The following is a 21,046-nucleotide window of genomic DNA, read 5'->3' as shown; positions in this document are numbered from 1 at the left end:
TATCTGAGTTCATTCTTTGATTTATTACTTTACAAAATAAGGTCCATTTTGAAATGTCACTCATCCAAAGAGCAAAAGGCTAGATTCAGTTTATTTGACTTCTGAGTGCTTGAAACGAGTGGTTTCACAGACATTACAAGAGATTGATTTCTTTACAAAAGCCACGATCATGTTCCTTTATTCAGAGAATCTTACCAAGTATAATCATAGGGCAGTATTGGTAAATCATTTTAGTTCTTTGTGGTCACTACTATACTCTCTCTGCACCAGGGCATCCTCCTCTACTGTGACTACCAGCCCTCCACCTTCGACATGTCAACGCTTCCCGTTCAAAGCTTTGAGGCCATGGACCAGTTTGCAAAGTGCTTCCTGATCATGCGGTTGGACAGCAGCCATGTGGAGGGGGGTCTCCACGGAGACCAAAGGGACAGCCGGGGCTGGACGGCAGTGCGTGTGGACCTGGTCTCACCACCTATGGACCACTATGCCTTTGCTCTCCTCGGATGGTCTGGTTCCAGGGTATGAAGAGTTCCATATATTGAATCATTGGATAACACACATAAGTGTTGCTGTGGATGATTTCTTGTTTATGCACACACTGCACAATAAAGTTTTCTTGGACTGAATCATAATCAGGGCTCGAAATTGCGCCCATTTTGGTTGCATATGCGCCCAAATTGTTATCAGTGCGACTATTAAATATATTTGGGAGCACCGGTGCGACGAGGGAAACAAATCTGGTGAGCCTTTTTTTGTGAGACCGCTCCTGCGGTCCTGCCAGGAACCAATGAGACCGCAGCTGTGGCTGCTCTCCTGGGGGAGGGAGAGAGGAGGAACGGAGATGGACCAGTGCTACCAAGAAAAAAAGTTAATTTCGAGCCCTGATCATAATAAATGTGCCAAGGTCCATAGAAACCACAAAGAAGTTTAATTAACATTTTAAATTACAGTCTACAATATTATATAAAAACATGATCTACCTTCTTTCAGGAAGAAGACATTGATTGAAACATGACCTCATCCTTTCAGTGCTAAAAACAGGCTCTTGGTTCTTTTCTTCCACAGCAGTTTGACAGAGATCTGCGGCGGTTTGCTCGAGTGGAGCGAAGGATGACGCTGGACAACCACTGTCTGTACGACAGAACCAAGGTAACGCTGCTGCACACGCACAACAGAACTGATAGTCAATCAGCCAACAGCTAAGAGGGATTTCTCTTATGGTTCGCACTGAGATTGTGAAGTTAACAGTCAAAATGTTGTGTGGCAGAACAGATTAATGAAGAAAACCAAACTCAGATAATAAAATAATTTTGACTCATGATCATCAGAGACTTATAGCTTTCCATACATTTAATGTTCACATTCAAATTCAAATTAATTCACACATTATGATCTTATGTGAGGAACAGCGCTGTGTTCCAAGACTCACAGAACACACCGCACTTCTGTGTATTAAAGCAACACTTGAAAGTGTTTTAAACAATCTATAGGGTGTGGGAAAAGATAATACAGATAGAAGGTGGTTTAATATCAGCATGGGGAGGGTTCATAAACATTTAGATAGATAGATAGATAGATAGATAGATAGATAGATAGATAGATAGATAGATAGATAGATAGATAGATAGATAGATAGATAGATAGATAGATAGATAGATAGATAGATAGATAGATAGATAGATACTTTAATAATCCCAGAGGAAAGTGCACACATCCACTGCTCAGCCAAACACCAGGAAAAAACAAAAACAAACAAACCAGGACATACCACAAGACATACACTACACTAACAGACACATGTAGCATTAACAGGACATATACTAAAAAAATTAAAATATAAACAGTATAAAATTAAACTAAATTTAGACATGGTCCTGCTCCCCAGAACTGTCTCCACAGAGTCCAGGCTCAGCCCGACCACTGAGCCCGCTCTGTGGATGAGTCTGTTCAGACGGTCCATATCTCTTTTCCTGGCCCCCCCACCCCAACACTCAATGGCGTATGACAGCACACTGGAGACTACGGACTGATAGAACATGAGAAGGAGCTCAGGACAGATGTTGAAGGAGGCCAGCCTCCTTAGGAAGTACATCCTGCTCTGCCCCTTCTTGTACACACAGTCCCAGTTGAGTGACCAGTCCAGTCTGCTGTCTAGCTGCAGTCCCAGGTACTGATAGTTTCCTACCACCTCCACCTCACTGCCCTCCATGATCACTTGCTGTGGAGAGGGAGGTGCCCGCCGGAAATCCAGAACCATCTCCTTTGTCTTGGAGACGTTGAGCTGGAGCTGGTTCTGTTGGCACCACTCCACGAAGTCAGCCACCAATGCCCTGTACCCCCCCCTCATACAGCAACCAATGCCCTGTACCCCCCCTCATACAGCCACCAATGCCCTGTACCCCCCATCATCACCCTCCCGGATACATGCCACTATTGCAGTGTCATCGGAGTACTTCTGTATTTGGCATGTATCTGAGTTGTGCTTGAAGTCTGATGTGTAGAGGGTGAAGAGAATGGGGGAGAGCACGGTCCCCTGTGGCGCCCCCGTGCTGCTGGTCACCATAGAAGAAAAACAGTCCCCCATACGGACGTACTGGGGTCTGTCCGTTAGGTAGTCCGTGATCCAGCTCACGAGGTAGGGGTCCACAGCCATGGAGGTCAGTTTATCCTGCAGGAGCCGGGGCTGGATGGTGTTGAAGGTGCTCGAAAAGTCAAAGAAGAGCACTCTGACGGCACAGCCCCCGGTGTCCAGGTAGGAGAGCACACGGTGGAGGAGGTACAAGACAGCGTCGTCAACCCCAACCTTGGCCTGATAGGCGAACTGGAGAGGGTCCATAGCACCCTGCACCTGTGGACGCATGAGCTCCAGGACCAGTCGCTCTAGGGTCTTCATTACGTGGGAGGTAAGAGTGATCGGTCGGTGGTCATTGAGCTCAGTAGGGCGTCCTTTCTTGGGTACAGGGACGATGCAGGAGGTCTTCCACAGTGACGGGACCCTCCCCAGCCGCAGACTGAGGTTGAACAATTGCTGCAGGGGGGGTCCCCCAGTTCCGAAGCACAGGCTAGGAGGAGTCTTGGGGAGACCTTATCCAGTCCAGCTGCCTTATAGGGACGGAGCCTCCTCAGCGTTGTCGTCACCAGGTCTGCAGTGATGACAGTCTCGGTTGTGGTGGGAGCAGGATGTTGTGGCGAGGTTGGAAGTCCAGTGGTTGAGGTGGGGCCGTTGAGATTCGCAGCTCTTGGAGTGGGCTCGGGAGAAGTGGCAGGAGTGGAAGGAGAGGAAGCACAAAAGGAGGGAGCATAAGTGGAGCGGTCTGCAGGGCCAAGAGAGGCCTGGAACGAGGAGCCGGGAGTGGTGGGGGAGCTGAACCGATTGAAAAAGCTGTTAAGTTCATTCGTTCGTTCACTGTTCCCCTCCACAGTGCTGCGCCCTTTCCCGTGTCCGATGATGGTTCTCATCCCATTCCAGACCTCCCGCCTTTGGTTGCGCCCCAGCTGCTTCTCCAGCTTCCTCCTGTACACCTCCTTGGCCTCCCTCAGGCAGAGTCTCACTACCTGCTGGGCCTTCCTCATCTCCTCCTCGTTCTTACCCTAAATAATAGAATAAATACTGTAGTTTGTCGCTAAATTGTGGAATTTCATTTTTTGCGGGTGGTTCCTGGAATGCATTAACCGTGATTAAGGAGGGATCACCGTATTAACATTCAGTCAGGCCTGTGCATTGTGATCACAAGACAGAGGAGCCGATGCAATTGTTTTTCTCCCTATTTCAAACCATAATTATGACGATAGTGCATGTGCATTATGACGAAGTGCTTTGGTTTTTGTTGTGTTATTAATGTTTATTATAGATGTATTTTAACCTCAAAGTGGATTGAGATAATGCTTTCAAATTGAAAACCATTCTAAATAAGATGATAGTTAAATAATACTGTAGCATTTATAGCCGTCAGTAAACGTGCAGGCTGTGCTGCTGCGGTGGATAATATTCCTGTTGCTTGTACCAGAGCTCACATCCCAGTCTAAGACCTGCCTACTGAGCCCCTGCTGGTAATTCATTATGATAATAATAGAAGAAAATAGCCAACACACACACACACACACACACACACACACACACACACACACACACACACACACACACACACACACACACACACACACACACACACACACGTTTGAACTATACCATCACTGGTGATGCAGAGGTTTACTCACCTGCTCTGGTTGGATCCAAACTAACTGATTTCTATTTAAAGTTATCACTTTAAAACCAATCAAGCAGACATGATACTTTCATAATAGCACTGGGTTTAATGGTGGTGGTCAGAGTGTGCTCAATTGGATACATGTATGATTCTATCACACACCCAAAAAATGCACACACTGTACAAATATACAGTATAAATAGTTACATTTAGTTACATTACACTGACTTACATTTAGTTACATTTATTAGTTACATTAAGGAGTAGTTACATTTAGTTACATTACACTGAGTTACATTTAGTTACATTTATTAGTTACATTAAGGAGTAGTTACATTTAGTTACATTACACTGAGTTACATTTAGTTACATTTATTAGTTACATTAAGGAGTAGTTACATTTAGTTACATTACACTGAGTTACATTTAGTTACATTTATTAGTTACATTAAGGAGTAGTTACATTTAGTTACATTACACTGAGTTACATTTAGTTACATTTATTAGTTACATTAAGGAGTAGTTACATTTAGTTACATTACACTGAGTTACATTTAGTTACATTTATTAGTTACATTAAGGAGTAGTTACATTTAGTTACATTACACTGAGTTACATTTAGTTACATTTATTAGTTACATTAAGGAGTAGTTACATTTAGTTACATTACACTGAGTTACATTTAGTTACATTTAGTTACATTAAGGAGTAGTTACATTTAGTTACATTACACTGAGTTACATTTAGTTACATTTATTAGTTACATTAAGGAGTAGTTACATTTAGTTACATTACACTGAGTTACATTTAGTTACATTTAGTTACATTAAGGAGTAGTTACATTTAGTTACATTACACTGAGTTACATTTAGTTACATTTATTAGTTACATTAAGGAGTAGTTACATTTAGTTACATTACACTGAGTTACATTTAGTTACATTTATTAGTTACATTAAGGAGTAGTTACATTTAGTTACATTACACTGAGTTACATTTAGTTACATTTATTAGTTACATTAAGGAGTAGTTACATTTAGTTACATTACACTGAGTTACATTTAGTTACATTTAGTTACATTAAGGAGTAGTTACATTTAGTTACATTACACTGAGTTACATTTAGTTACATTTAGTTACATTAAGGAGTAGTTACATTTAGTTACATTACACTGAGTTACATTTAGTTACATTTAGTTACATTAAGGAGTAGTTACATTTAGTTACATTACACTGAGTTACATTTAGTTACATTTAGTTACATTAAGGAGTAGTTACATTTAGTTACATTACACTGAGTTACATTTAGTTACATTTAGTTACATTAAGGAGTAGTTACATTAAGTCGAAGTCAAACAAAAAGTCAAACTCAAACTTTCTTTATCGTCATTATACACACACAGAGATGGTACAACGAAATTTCGAGGTCAGATAGATAGTTGGTCCAGAGCCGCTGCACCCCGGGCGCGCCCCCACTGCGGTCCAACAGGACCTAACATTCCTGAGATGCATGTTTTTCCTGATAATGGGGGAAACCGGAGAACACCCATTCAGACACGGAGAGAACATGCAAACTCTTCACAGAAAGGCCACATTGGAAATGATGGGGTTTGAACCCCTGACCTTCTTGCTGTGAGGCAGCAGTGCTAACCACTGAAAATGAGTTTGACCCCCCCCCCCATTAAATAACCAATCAACTCTTTGTTTGCCTGCAGAAACTCATGAAGTTTTCTGAGGAACACCTCTCTGTGGAATCACGTACACGTACTCCAGAATCAGTGGTCTTGTCATCTCCAACTCTGCCTAAATAATAATCTCAATAATAATCACGATCATGTCCAGGCCTGTAAGCCATCAGGTCACGTTACGTGCAGTCAGGGAGACCGGCCGTGATTCTGCGTGTGTTGTTCCTTCAGGCATTAATCTGTTGAATGTGAAGCTGGAGTGAAGCTGTAGTCATCATTAGTACCTGTTTTATACTCATATGTATATTGCTCTATTTGCTTTATTGCTCCACTTATTGCACTTTTAATTTACTTTATATATTTATATCTTAAATTTATCTTAATGCGTACAGTTTTGCACATTCTTCCTCACTTGTGTGTATTTTTGCAAATGAATGTAGGTAATGTAGAAACAGAATGGAGGCTGTAACAGTTAGGTGGAGCGGTAACACTTTATAATGAGTACACACTATTAAGCATTAGTTGAGCATTAATAAATATTAAATTCATCATTTATAATGCATGTAGTATGGAGTTTATAAGCGCAGCTATAAATGTTTTACTCATCATTTAGAAGCACAGTAGTTATGGATTATAAACACTGAATTCATCATTTATAAAACACGATTCTGACATAAATACTCATAAGCATGTGGTTTATTAATCACAGTTATAAATCTTTTACTCTTCATTAATAAGCTCATCTATATAAATGATGAATTCAGCATTTCTAAATTTAGTATTACATCACTTACCCGCCAGTTAGTTAGGATTTCTCAGTTGTTTGTAGGATCATTTAGAAAGCCTATGTAAATAATGAACAACACATTTAGATGTTCATGTCTGCATGCTCTTACATGCCCACTATACAGACATGTACTAATGGTTAGTGAGTGTGCTAGTAGATGCTTTATAAAAGCTCACAAATTCCATTTCCAATGGATGGCTTATAAACAGTTATTAATGAAGGAATTCATGAATTCAGGCTGTTACAAAGTACCTACTACTCGTTAATTAGGCGTTTTGTGTGAGCTCATCTAAAGTGGGGATTATCTATGCCTTATAAAGTATTTACAAATGAGATTTAAAGGCTGGCAATGCCTCAAAACTCGCAGAAGTTCCAGACCAAGGAGAGACACAACAGGGACATAGAACTTATTGCATTGCTATTTATTGCAACTTCCCAACATTGTAACTGTACAATTGAAAAATAGGATGAGCTTGGCTGAATAAAAACTTGCCAACACCAACAGTGGAAGTTTAAATACAACAAATAAAATGTTTCTCTGGAAAAAAAAAGAAATAAATAATAAAATAAAATCTTTCTTTATCAAAAAAATAAAATCTTTTGTCATCAAAAAATCAAGTCAGAAAATATTTCAGTGTGACCACGATAAAACATGACACATATTTTTTCTTCCAACAATGGTTTCAATGGCGGCATATGACTATTTGTATTTTTTGGAAATGTCATGAATCAGTCCGCCAAATGCACCTTCACGATGTTTTTTTGCTAGCCATTCATTCCACTCAATCACTGAAAGGTGGTCAGAAAGCAAACTGTCAGTGCGATTTCCCCTGAGCCTCCAGATCTGCTCCTTGTAGGATCTCCAGGCCCTCTCAACATGATGGCTATGGCTCTAGTTTGGGGGTCCACATACCTCCGGCTGTGGTTGACAGTGTGGTGGTTGTACCCTAGTGCAGAGAGTGTGCGATAAGCACGACACTCATCACTCATAACTGTCTCCAAGCCTCACATGATGAGCAATCAAGGGGACGAGATGTCTTCGAGACCTTCTTTCCACAAGACGTAGAATAGGCTTTCTTCCTCCTTGCTGGTGCCTCACAGCTAACATTCCAAAGACCCACTTTTTCCTCTCCCATACTGATGCAGAAACAAAACAACAGACGTAAACAGATTCAGTCTATTAACAGTAACTCATTGACAATTAATGAAAGTCACTATTACATACCTTTCTTTTGTGCCGAAAAAGGCTCTCGTCGATCACAACAAACTCCCTTCTTCCACCAATCGGCTGGCCTGTACGCCTTCTCATTCTTCCCACTGCTGTGACCTCTGCACAGACCTCCCTTCATTTTTTTGCCGTTTTAGTGAGAGTGGTTGACCTGGTGAACGGGGAGTGGCTGCTAACAGTTAGGGAACACGATGGACAGTTTGAAAATATTGGGGAAAATGGAAACCGTGAAAACATATTAATGCAACCATTGGGCACATTTTTTTAGAGTTAGTAACAGAAAGTCCCACTTCAGCCGGTCGAATGCTTTTTATGAGAGTGTTGATTCAGGAATATGACCAGAGTGTGCAGAATGGTGAGAATGGGTCTCATTAGAGCTGGAGCGCCTCTATTTTACAAAACCTGTTTGATCAAGTGTGATAATTTGTAGTCAGATTTAGAGATAGAGATTGGTGGTGTGACCAGACGCTACATCAGACACAGCTGTGGGATATAGTTCACAGCTAGAGATAATTCTGACACAAAGAAACGTTGCTCCACCTGGCCTGTGGTATCACCTGGTGAACCATCCCTGAAAAACAGATTCATCACATCATAGTTTGATAAGCGCTAACAGAAGCATGTTGCGTGTTTCAGATGTGTTCTGGCTTTTATCATGAAGGGCTATAACTAGTGAACATCCATACTGAACTGTTTTAACACGGCACTTCTTTGGGCCCCCAGCAGCTCACATGTCAAGCTTGAAGTAAATGAGATGAGCAGTTCTAGAGGTGTTTTTTTATTTTATAGATATACCTTGACTTACGTCCTTTTGAGATACATTGTTTTCGATTATACAATGAGCCCTCGCGCATTCGCTCATCACCGCTCGCAACTTCAACTCATCGCCAATTTTTGGTTCGGCAGTCTCGTCTATTATTTAATATCAGTATGGTGAGGGTTCATAAACGTTTAAATCACCGTGAATAATAAGATAAATAGTTTGTCGCTCTATTGCGGAATTCGTTAATCGTGTGGTTCCTGGAACGCGTTAACCGCAAGGAACGGGGGTGCACTATAATCATTCTTTTCCTATTATTTAACTTTTCAGTGATTTTCAGGACTTTTGTAGATGAAATGATGTCACTGAACAAACAGTGAAGTCATTTTCCACACCTAAAAATCAGTTTTGACAGCTAGTGTGATGAGCGCTGATGGAGAATGACAAACAGCAGGAAGTCAAAAGAGAGCAGGTTGAGTATGATGTACTATAGTTAGGATTTATCACTCTGTATTTGGGAATTGTCTGATCAGTGAAGCCTCTGGCGGTATTTGCAGACTTTAGCAGTAGTGAGCTGTAAGTTGTACATCAGCTAGAATTGTACAACTTCAGAATTTGTTGCTGATTTACCGTCATCAGAAAAGGAGATACGCTTCTGAAAGACTTATAAAAGATTGACCGTCCTCTTCAGCAGAAGGACTCAATTATTCAGCAGGAAGAAGTTTATAGTACTGACAAGAGGACAACCAGAATTCCAGGGAGCCATCCGTCTTTGTGACAAGCACCTCCAAAGCTTGTGTTTATATCTTCAGACTATTCATCGCTTCCTTTAAGGCCCCCAAACTCATTTTCAATGCATGGAGCAGGACAGAGGTGTGAGACGCATCGATGTGTGGATGGACAGGGTAGACACGCTGTCAGTGCCATGTCCCATCAGCTGCTCCCTGGGGACGGAGGTCAGAGACCGTGGGGTCGCTGCCCGCCAGCGTCCTGACAGATACCCTCCACCAGCAGCTCAGAGGCAGTTATTCAAACGCAAGGGCAGAAGGAGGAACGCTGACGGAGCAGCCATCCATGAACACACACACACACACACACACACACACACACACACACACACACACACACACACACACACACACACACACACACACACACACACACACACATACATAACAATCTGTTTATTGTGACATACACAAGTAGATAGAGAACAGACTCTGTCGCTGTAAACTGAACTTCAAATTCAGGGAAGGTGTGATTTGTCAAAAAAACCAGAGGGGAGATGTTTACTTTTTTAAATCATGAAAGAACTGTTGAACATTCATATTTAATACAAACTTTGAAAGACATGAAACATTTAATCTTCTGTGCTAAGGCTTCAGGACCATGGGTAAGGGTAAATCATTGTGGGGCGGCAGTGACTCAGTCCACGCAGTCTTGGACCGGAGACCGAAGGGTCGCCGGCTCAAGACCCGTGTGGACCAAAAATATTACTCCTGTTGTAACTTGTAGGGTGGTGTGTGTGTGTCTGTTTGATATACAGTATCTTTAAATATATATATATATATATATATATATATATATATATATATATATATATATATATATATATATATATATATATATATACACACAGTATGTATATATATATAACACTGAATGTTTTGCTATTTGATGTTAACTGTCGGTTGCGTTAACTGAGGAAAGATTTTATTCCTGTACATACCCTCGATCTTTCCTTGAGTCAGTCTCCCCACATACTCATGAGGACTCCAGTCTCCTCGTCAGTCCAGGGGCCGCTGTTCTCAACCTCATCCAGTTTCTTTCACCGCTCCATAATACGAAGCTCTTCCTTCCGGTGTCTTTCTCTCGTGTCACGAATACGACACCACGGTCCGCCATATCCGATCAGAGTGTTTGGAGCTGTTCAGACTGAGACCCATCTGTCTATATCCGATTGATCAATCAATCAATAAATCAATTAATCAAGTTTTATTTCTATAGCGCTTAATCATGGCAACAGACATTTCAAAGCGCTTTAACAGACCCAACTGAACCCTCCAGAACATAAGGTCAGCGACGGGGAAAAACTCCCTCATTGAGGAAGAAACTCCGCGCAGGACCCAGACTCTTTTGGGCGGCCATCCGCCTTGACCGGTTGGGTGGAAAAGAAATAAAAGAAAGATGGGGACAGGGTCGGAGAAAGCGAGACAGAGAGTGTCAGATAGACCAGAGAGTCAATGTCTTGACCAGGAAGTGACATCAGCGCGTCATTCATGTCAGTGTGGTGGAACACCTCGGATTAAAGCTTGACTTAGCCTCTCTATTCATTCAGTAGAGGTAGAGATCTACTTGAGCCTTGATGACTTGAGCCTGTCGGAGTTTTCTTAGCGCCATGAGTGAGGACACTTTTAAGTACTGACATCACTTTCAGGCTAGTTTGAAGGTCAGGAGAAAGCTTAATGGCGTGTATCCAGCCAGTGTGACCCGTCTTTCATTCTCCATTCAACATAACTGTAATTAACATAATGAAGATCAATTAAGTGCCGAGTGTCTGCCGCATCAATGCCGACTTCTCCTCGCTGGAGAGGAAGAGCAGCCCTCCTTCTCATCACCTTTAATTAGTTCAGTGTTTTTCATTTCTATCTTTTTTGTGTCCTTTGTAATTGGCCGGTGGTTTAGGAGTGATCCAGCGTTTGCTCTTGGGACTTGTGTCAGATAAACAGAGGAGTGATGAGAACCGGCGCCTGATTAAAGGGGAGTCGTCCTCGCTCAGGACCAAAGGCGGTCATTAGCCCAGTTTAATCACGTGGGCTTCAGAGAGGCTCTCAGTGGATACAAGCTGGTCTCTGTCTTATCATCAAATGGATATAAAAAGACGAGAGAGTTATACATGATCTGATGATGTTCTCCTGATTCAGAACCGGGTCAAGAGGAATCTGTAACGTGCTGTTATCTCCTGTCTGGGGGGCACATGACCTATAGTTCTGACACAAATAGTCACACAGTGCAGGTTATACAAATAAATGAGTCACAGTAATCTGATCTATCCCCATTGTATTTTCTTTCCACCCACCGCACTCCAGAGCCTGGGTCCTGTCCGGAGTTTCTTCCTCAATGAGGGTTTTTTTTCCCTGCTGCTGTCGTTTATGACCTGGAGGGTTTTGTTGGGTTTCTGTCTGTTGAAGCGCTTTATAAATAAAGGTTGATTGATTGATTGGTTGATTGATTGATTGATTGATTGATCTGCTTGCACAGGTAGTAAAGGTGATACTGGAGGTACAACCGTGATATAGTCATGTGAGCTGGTTGTGGTGCATTGTGGGAGCAAACCAGTTCCAGGGCCTGACCCACAACACCCGGCTTTATGGGTGTCAGGAGACGGGTGTTGGCAGCCGGAGTCCTTCAGGCCCGTAAAGCCTCACGTAACAGAATGAACGAAGTCTGTGTTTAAAACGCTCTTCAAATGAAAACGCAGCTTTATTCAGACGGATTGCCAAGATTGTTTTTCGTGCAGCAGTAGGGAGTCGGTACTCCCCCTGACTCCCCCCCTGACTCCCTACTGATCTTAGAATCCTCTGAACTTGCAGGATGACAGATGATCAAAAATCAACCTCACTCATCACAAAAATGTCCGTGGAAATCCAAAGCCCCAAGAAAAGTGTGTTAAAAACAGAAAGTCTATTTGCATTTTCACCTGATTGGAGGAAGCCTATGTAGATAATAGATAATAGATAATAGATAATAGATAATAGATAATAGATAATAGATAATAGATAATAAATGCAACGGTGGACAAAGTGGTCAATGGAAATGAATGGATAGATAAATGGATGTCTAGATAATATAGAAATGGAAAAATATTACTTTTAATGTTTTTAACAACTTCAGTCTAAGTCACCTAATTGTGTGTCTGCTGTGTGTGTGTGTGTGTGTGTGTGTGTGTGTGTGTGTGTGTGTGTGTGTGTGTGTGTGTGTGTGTGTCCTTTGCTGTACTTCTGAAGGTTTGTGATAATTAATGTGTGTAGTGGTCTTGATGAATGAGGACAGGTGCAGGGTTTCATCATGCCCAGACAGGTTGACTCCCTCTCGGGCTGGAGGGATCCATGACTTACCAAACACCCCCAACACAACCTGCCCCGCTTGGTGTGTCAGGATCTACCCTTGAAACTCTTTGTGTGTGTGTGTGTGTGTGTGTGTGTGTTTGTCTGTGTGTGTGTTTGAAGCCTCATGTTGCTCAGGTGTTCTCATTAACCAAACCATACCTGGTAGAAAGGTGTTCATGTGAATATCATCTGTCTGTTCTTCCAGGTCCAATATACTAAACAGACTCTGTGCTCCGGTGTAGCACGAGTGTGTCAGTGTGTTCCTCATAGAGTAATTACTCTATGCCGTGTGTAGGAGTGTGATTAATGAGCTCCTGGTCAGAGGGCTTTGAGCATAGAAGTCCTGCACTTGGTCCTGAAGCAGAATTACTGATATGAGAGAACATTAGTTATCTGTCCACCTGACAGCCGTCCAGCTCTGGACCCGGATTGACTCTCCAGGTTATCAGGAACACAGCAGGAACCGGCACTGCCTTTTATGGGCCGCTGTGTTAAAGCTTTTCACAAAATAAATACATCATCATTAACCGGAGAGTTTCAGATTTTTAAAAAAATTTAAAGAGTAAAGAGTAAAGTAAAGTCAGATTTATAACACTGGATTTATTTATCATTATTTTAGAGTGTCCAATAAGAGACAGGCTGTAGTTAACAAATGTGCACTCTCATTCCAGAGGTTTTTAACGTCAGTCTGGTCATGTTGTATTCTGCAATCTTTGATTATTCTTATGTTAGATTTTCCTCTGTTTCCTGATGGATTCAAAGAAAGAGAAATGAGTGTCAGAAATATGGAAAAAAGAACCTACAGTAAAAATAACCCTAACCCCTACCCTAACCCCCTAACCTTAATACTTACCCTAGCCCTAACCCCTACCCTAACCCTAGCCGTAACCCCTACCCTAACCCTAACCCTAACCCTAACCCCTACCCTAACCCTAACCCTAACCGCCACTGCCTTTTATGGGCCGCTGTGTTAGTTTTTCACAAATATATACTGTACATCATCATTAACCTGAGAGTTAAATATTTTTTTTAAATTTAAAATTGAATGAAGTCAGATTTATAACACTGGATTTATTTATCATTATTTTACAAAGTTTCCAAAAGAACCACGCTCTAGCTAACAAATGTCCACTCCCATTCGAAATTTTTTTAACGTCAGTCCTGTCATGTTGTATTCTGCAATTTTTGATTATTCTTATGTTAGATTTTCACAGTTAGTCCTCTGTTTCCTGATGGGTTCAAAGGAAGAGAAATGGGTGTCAGAACCTCCAGTAAAACACTCTTCCATCAATCTGCCCTTGTTGGTGAAGGAAGCCTGAGTGTCTCTGGTCTCTGCTCCACTCTGATGGACGATACTGTCATCAGAGTTTAGCCGGACACTGAAATATGTAAATACAGTAACAACATTCATTGAAACACAGTGTAGAGCACCAGCACCTCTGACTGTTGCCTGACTTTAATTCAAAGCTCATTGTCAAATTGCCCCCCCCTCCACCCTTGGAGCGGTGGATGGGTGGACAATAACGGGCCAATTGCACTGGGCTTTGGGGGTTTCAGCCCTCCCCGACTGGCTGGTGGACTGTTTGCAGGGAGGACAGGAGGAAGGGGCCTGTCGATGAACAGATGAAGGGTGGTGGGGGTGTTGGTGGCTGTTAATTTAGCGGATGATGGCTCAGGGAGCCTGGGGGCTTCATAACGATTAGACTTGCCCCACATGCCTGAACCAGAGAGGGTTTTACCTCCGTCCTCTACGCATCCTGGTGGTGGACTGGGAGAACTGGGACGGTTGCTGCTCTCTAAATGGAGCAATGTAGTCTGGATGAAGAAAGGTTCTTCACTGATTCACATTTGTAAACATTTCCTTTCAACCTTGAAGGAACTTCCATCCTAAAGAATGTGTATTAGCAGAGGAATGCATCTGGAGAGTCGGTATCTCCATGAAGGAGACGTTGGAGTGTTTGGTCACAAGCTAATCCAGTTCAGTCAATGCTGAGAGTCTGGACATGAACCATCAGCGAAACAGATGAGGAAGAAGAAAACATATTTAGGAAATTAATGACAACAAGAAACATCTTATTCTGTACAGTATGTATAGTAGAACACACACACACACACACACACACACACACACACACACACACACACACACACACACACACACACACACACACACACACACACACACACACACAGTGGATACACAACATCAGTTGTTTCTCCTGTCCTGACACAACTCACTGCTGTACAGTGAATGAAATGCTTCATTTTCTGTCTCCCAGCATCAGAGGAGCGGCGTCACTGACTTCACTTCACTGTCTATGTATATATTTCAGTTCTCCCCTTTATCTCAAACAGTCTTTGACCCAGTTTTCACAGCCAATTTAGACATTTCACACAACTCTGTTTTGTCTGTTCCCATTCTTTCTAAATCAATAGCCAAGCAGGCTTGAGTGGTCGGAGCTCTTTCAGATTGTAAATTTACCAACGAGTTTGTCTTCTTCTTCTTCTCCTTTTGGATTTTCCCTTCAGGGTCTCCACAGCCAATCAGTGTCCTCCATCTAACCCTGTCTTCTCATCCTCTTCTCTCACACCAACTACCTTCATGTCCTCTTTCTCTACATCCATAAACCTCCTCTTTGGTCTTCCTCTAGGCCTCCTGCCTGGCAGTTCAGAACTCAGCATCCTTCTACCAATATATTCACTATCTCTCCTCTGGACATGTCCAAACCATCTCAGTCTGGCCTCTCTGACTTTATCTCCAGAACCTCTAACATGTGCTGTCCCTCTGATGTACTCATTCCTGATCCTATCCATCCTGGTCACTCCCAGAGAGAACCTCAGCATCTTCATCTCTGCTACCTCCAGCTCTGTCTCCTGTCTTTTCCTCAGTGACACTGTCTCTAGACCAAACAACATCGCTGGTCTCACCACAGTTTTGTACACCTTTCCTTTCATTTTAGCTGAAACTCTTCTATCACACATCACACCTGACACTTTCCTCCACCCGTTCCATCCTGCCTGGACACGCTTCTTCACCTCTTTTCCACACTCTCCATTGCAAGTACTTATGTTGACCCTAAGTACTTAGTTAGGTACCTCAAAAAATAAGTACTAAGTACCTAAGTACTTATGTTTGTATAATTTTTGCATGTATAAAATATGGAATGAATTGTAGTTGTTATAATTATTAATCCTCATTTTCTGTAGATATGCTGCATGACTACGTGTGTAAAACATTTTTCTTTCAGTCCAAATATTTGCTTTACTTTTATCTTGGTGTTACGCTGCATCATCTGTGGTGGAGACAGAGTAAGAACCGTTAGCACTGCATGTATACTAGTTATCACTGTGGGGGCAAACAAGTGCACTGCAGATAGAAATGTCATCACTGTTGGCATCACTGTCATCACCACGGTTAGAAATGTCAACTGGGACAATCAGATATTATACTCACTATGTCTGTTTCCGTAAAATGATTATCATCTCAGAAGCCACAGTATACTCAAAACACTGGGCAGCGATGCATCAGCAGCTCCATGAAAAACTGGGCGTTTATAAAAGTAGACTAAATGAAAAGATGCTGGAGCAGAGAAGAGCTGGATGAGGTGTTGCTTCTTAAGCTGGGATCAGTCTATGGGATTTAAAGCATCTCAACATATCTCACATTTACAGGCCGTCCGCTCCAGATTTCCTTCAGAAAAGCCTGGGTTACATTCCAGGAGAAGCTCCCACCGGCCATGAGATAGGAACACAAAATTACAGATTACAAGATTTATTTGGATTCTAATAGGATTTGGAAAATTGGACCATGTTGAATATTGCAGACATGTGCATTCTCAGTGTGAGGTGATGACTTCCTCTTACTTTTCTCCACAGAAAAGTAAGAGGAAGTCATGAAAAGCGCTGCGCAGATGTTGAAACAGGAACTACGTTCACTTCTTAATTTTCAATCAACTTTTACCTTGTGAGGTAACATCAACATCTGTTAATGTCATCGAGTTTCATTGATCAGAGCAAACACTGCTGTGTGACGTGGATCTGCATTTTGCAAGAGATGGACCTTTTTAGATACCTCTTTTGATCTTTATGTCCCATCCATCCATCCATCCACTTATCCATCCATCCATCCATCCATCATTTCCATTTCCGTATTTTTGCTGACGTGGTTGGCAGACTGTCTTTTCCTTGACTGCTGGAGAATGGCCTCAGCTTCTCTCCGCTCTCGTCACGCACTGAGTGAATGACAGGAAGTGAAACATGAGGTCAGCGATTTTTTTGAAGAACAAAACAAAACAGTTACTAACTGGTCACTGTTATTTTGGATAACTGTTTCTGTTCCAGAACATGAACAAACAAGATTTTCTGGGTTTTTTTTGTTCCTGGCACAAATACAGAAAGTCTCTGGTTTTTGTTTTTGGGTCCATGAACCGGTTCAGAGCCTCCTCTGGATGTTTGAGCGCTCTAAAACTGAGTGTCACTATTTGGTGTGGCAGTGCTGGGGGGTGTGGCAGGGGGAGAGGCCAAACCTGTGGGTGGAGCCTTGGCTCCACACCTGTTGGTTCTCTCCACACCTGATGCTCATCACCACGCCCGTTGCTGGTCTTCTCACCTGATCTCAATTGATCTAATGACCTTGAGGCTTTTTAAGCCGGGTTCTACCAGAGCTCTTGGCCGGTTGGTTTTTTTTGTCCTGGAGTCTCGTCCTGAAGTTCTGTTCATGAAGTTTGGTCTCGAAGTCTAACCTGATGGTTCTGTTTTGTTCCAGCCCACGTTTTTGTACCTCCGTTGAACTTTTATGATTCTTGCCTGTCTGGAGAATTTTTGAGTTTTGATGAAATCATGAACAAAAGCTCTGCCTACAGTGTTCTTCATTTGGGTCCATACCCCTCCCTACATGACACTGAGCTCAGCTACAGATTTACAGGCGCCGACTCTCAGGTCAACGATTCACACCCAACCACAAGCTGCCCCAGTGCCTGATGACCATCATGAAGCCAACAGAACCATGTTATCTTCCAAAAAAATAAAAAAAATACACACTTCTAGTTTCCCCAACCTGCCCACTCCACACCTTGACTGCCTCTTGAAACCCTGACCATGAGTACAACAAAAAATAATTGAAGTACCAATAAAGATGGTGTCTGACGTCCTGGAAAGGCCGTGCAATAAAAAGACACTTTTAAAGTTACATTTAAATGTGATCAGACTTATCTAATGTCACTGCAGATAATTCCAGGTCAGAGCTTTATAAAACCCACATTTCCTCAGGGTTCAGGGAGTTAATATTGCTCTGGAATGTCAGAGGTACTTTAGCTCTGGATAACATTAGGACTTATTAAAAAGATGAAAGTTTTTGACACAGTTATTAAGTGGCTGTCAGCTATTCTAAAGATTTTACAATTTGGTAACACAGCGTTTTTGCTATATTTTGTTGGGTCCAAAAAAAATTGTAAAAAAATAACAAATTCGTAGTTGTCTTTGTCCTTTTCTTATTAGCTGGCAATTCTATATAATGGGCACTTGTCTTTAACCAGATGTTGAAAAGTCAAGTTTAAATAATACTAGGAAAAGGAACCAATGCTCTCAGACTTAGGGTTTTTCCTGACCACTTTATAGCTGTAATAATAAAATCTGTACAAATACAAATTTTTGGCCTCAGTAGGTAAAGAGTTAAAGTGAAGAACTGACAGCTTCATCAACATCATCATACAAGTAATTTCCTAGTTGGAAAAGTTGTTTTAGATAGCTAAGCTTTTTTCTGTCCTTGCATTCCAAGAATGATCAATTTCATGTTGGCTAAATTCCAAACCTGGTATCAAAATTCTGTACACCTGCATTGAACATAATACAGTTTAATCATTTAAACACTGACTGAAAACAATCAGTATGATAATTATTTGAATAGAACATCACCTTGAACTACCACCCTATTGTAGCGGGGGAGTTTGAGTGCCCTAGGAGCTACGCTGTGGGGTCTCCTGTGGCAAACAGGCCAGCAGTAAGTCAATTCACTAAGTCTTTGGCTTGGGACCAGAAGTTCAAAGGTTCAAGACCCTAGTCAGGTAAAAAAAAAAAAAAAAGGAACGTGAACTGGCTGGGGGAGGTGCCAGTTCACTTTCCTGCCACTCCATCTCCCCATCACTTGCATGCCTACAGGCCATTTGTGTGTGTGTGTGTGTGTGTGTGTGTGTGTGTGTGTGTGTGTGTGTGTGTGTGTGTGTGTGTGTTACGGGCCTTTACTACACAACCAGTGTGTAGAGTGGAAAGATAATTTTCCCTACTGGGAGTAAAACAAAGTTCATTTCATTTTAATTTCATTTCAGGTCCTAGGTGACAGGCCAGAGTTAGAGTGGTTCAAGAACCACTATGAGTACAATGAAAAAAAGGCTCTTGATGTCGAAGGGTGTGGTGCACCTGGGACCCCACCCTGGAGCCAAGCCCGGGGTAAGGACTTTTATATGAGCACCTGAAATTGTCCCAATAGCCTTAGGACTCACTTCCTGCCAAGGGAACCTTAGGAGATGGGTGTAATGTGTATTGGACATTGGGTGACAACAGGGGGCTTGACGACCTGATCCTCGGACAAAGAGACTGGCTCTTGACATGGCATGTCACTTTGCTTGGGGGAAGGATTCTTCAATTCTATGGCGTTGCCCATGGTGAGAGGTGGTGGGTTTGTGTGGGCTTGCTCAGAGCCCCACAGCTCCGCTGCCATGTGCTGCATCCCTGTACCTTAGTGTCTGGGACAGGTGTCTATGGACCAAACGGCAGTGCCGAGTACTTGATTGGAGACCATCGGAGGGTTACTGGGTTGTGCTCCGACTGGGGACTCTGTTGTTGTTCTGGGGGTACTTCAACGCTCATGTGGGCAGTGACAGTGAGATCTGGAAGGAGTGATTGGGATGATATGTGGTTTTCTTTTAGTAGAACTTTAGTAGGATTGATGAGTACTGTAAAATGGAAGGGTTCTACTATAAAGGTGCGGAGCGATAAAGTAAGCGGGTGTAACAAGCACCTTGTTCAACATAGGGTCATCCATAAGTTCATGAGGCACCAGGACACCCAAGCTGGAGGTCGATGATCAACTTTGTTGTCTTGTCATTGGACCTTCGGCCATGTGTCATGGACACTCGGGTGGGGACACTGAGTCCCAGTGGGCCATGTTCTCCACCTCCATTGTCCAACCAGCTTCTCAGAGCTATGGTTGCAAGGTCTGTGGTGCCTGTCAAGGTGACACCCCACCCTCGAAGAACTGTGGGACTCTAGTGGCAGCTAATGGGTACTGGCAGGTGAGGTATGGCCTGGCAGTTATGTAGCCAAAAACCTGGGTGTGGGTGGAGTATGGGGAGGCACTATCAGTCGACCTCAGTATCTCACCACCACCTCAGTATCATTGCTAAGGGTTGTCTCGTCCCTATATGACCAAAGCCGTTGGTGTTCGAGTTGTGTTTGAATTACTGGCAGCAAGTCAGGCCTGTTCCAGGTGCATGTTGGACATCTGCTGAAGTCCAACTTGTTCTGTTAATAATCTTTAAGCACAGAATTTCCGGTTTACTGTCAATCCGTGGTCCTACTCTCACCTATGGTCATGAGCTTTGGGTCATGTAATAATGTAATCAATTCTATAGTTAACAGTTGGTAAAGAGGTCAGGTCAGAAGAGGACACATCTCTCTACGTTTATTTCTGCTCATTAAATCCTTCAGACATCAGATATCTCCATCTTTGATAAAAGCTTATTATCTTTAACTGATTGGCTTCCAATCCATGTGCAGGTGCCTCAACTAGGATCTCCTCTGCATGTCAGAAATAACCTCTGTGGATTATCTGTCCGTGTTAATGCTGGTGCCACTCCACAGGTCTAAGTCTTGTCTTGGACTTATTTTGATTTAAAAACCGTGGTTTGCTCAGAGGGAGCTGCCACTCAGCATTATAAAAATGGTACATGGCTTGTTTGCCATAAAAGCCTACACATGTTTTCATTTTCCCCTGCCAGTCAAAACATGTTCAAAGAATTTCTCACTGCAGGGATGTGTTTTGATCACAGTGGTTAGAACATTTTTTTCATACCCTTCATGTCCCTGAGTTTGTGGAATTATTGAAGATAGGTAAATCAGCATAAATGTATCGTGGGTGATAAAGTAACAGCTGTCATTTATTTGCTTCAGTGATGCTAAATGTTGGTATAAACTAGTATGGTGGAAATTCTTCTACAGTGTTTTGTGTTATGGAAAACAGTGACTGCTTTTGCATTTGTCTCTTTTGCCGCTTC

At 42.4% G+C, this 21,046-nt stretch overlaps 1 protein-coding gene across 1 annotated transcript in view; it reads left to right on the top strand.

Moving 5' to 3' along the window:
- dntt (deoxynucleotidyltransferase, terminal) overlaps positions 1 to 21,046 on the top strand; it is a 74,761-nt gene that overhangs the window by 37,248 nt on the left and 16,467 nt on the right. Inside the window, exons 9-10 of the mRNA XM_068327473.1 lie at positions 271 to 519; positions 1,066 to 1,149. Of these exons, the coding sequence (XP_068183574.1) occupies positions 271 to 519; positions 1,066 to 1,149 (333 nt within the window). The remainder of the gene's footprint in view (positions 1 to 270; positions 520 to 1,065; positions 1,150 to 21,046) is intronic.

The sequence above is a fragment of the Antennarius striatus genome, chromosome 11, assembly GCF_040054535.1.
Source record: "Antennarius striatus isolate MH-2024 chromosome 11, ASM4005453v1, whole genome shotgun sequence".
Taxonomy (NCBI): Eukaryota; Metazoa; Chordata; class Actinopteri; order Lophiiformes; family Antennariidae; genus Antennarius; species Antennarius striatus.
Note: the sequence above shows the minus strand (reverse complement) of the source record. Positions and strands in the feature narration are given on the sequence as shown.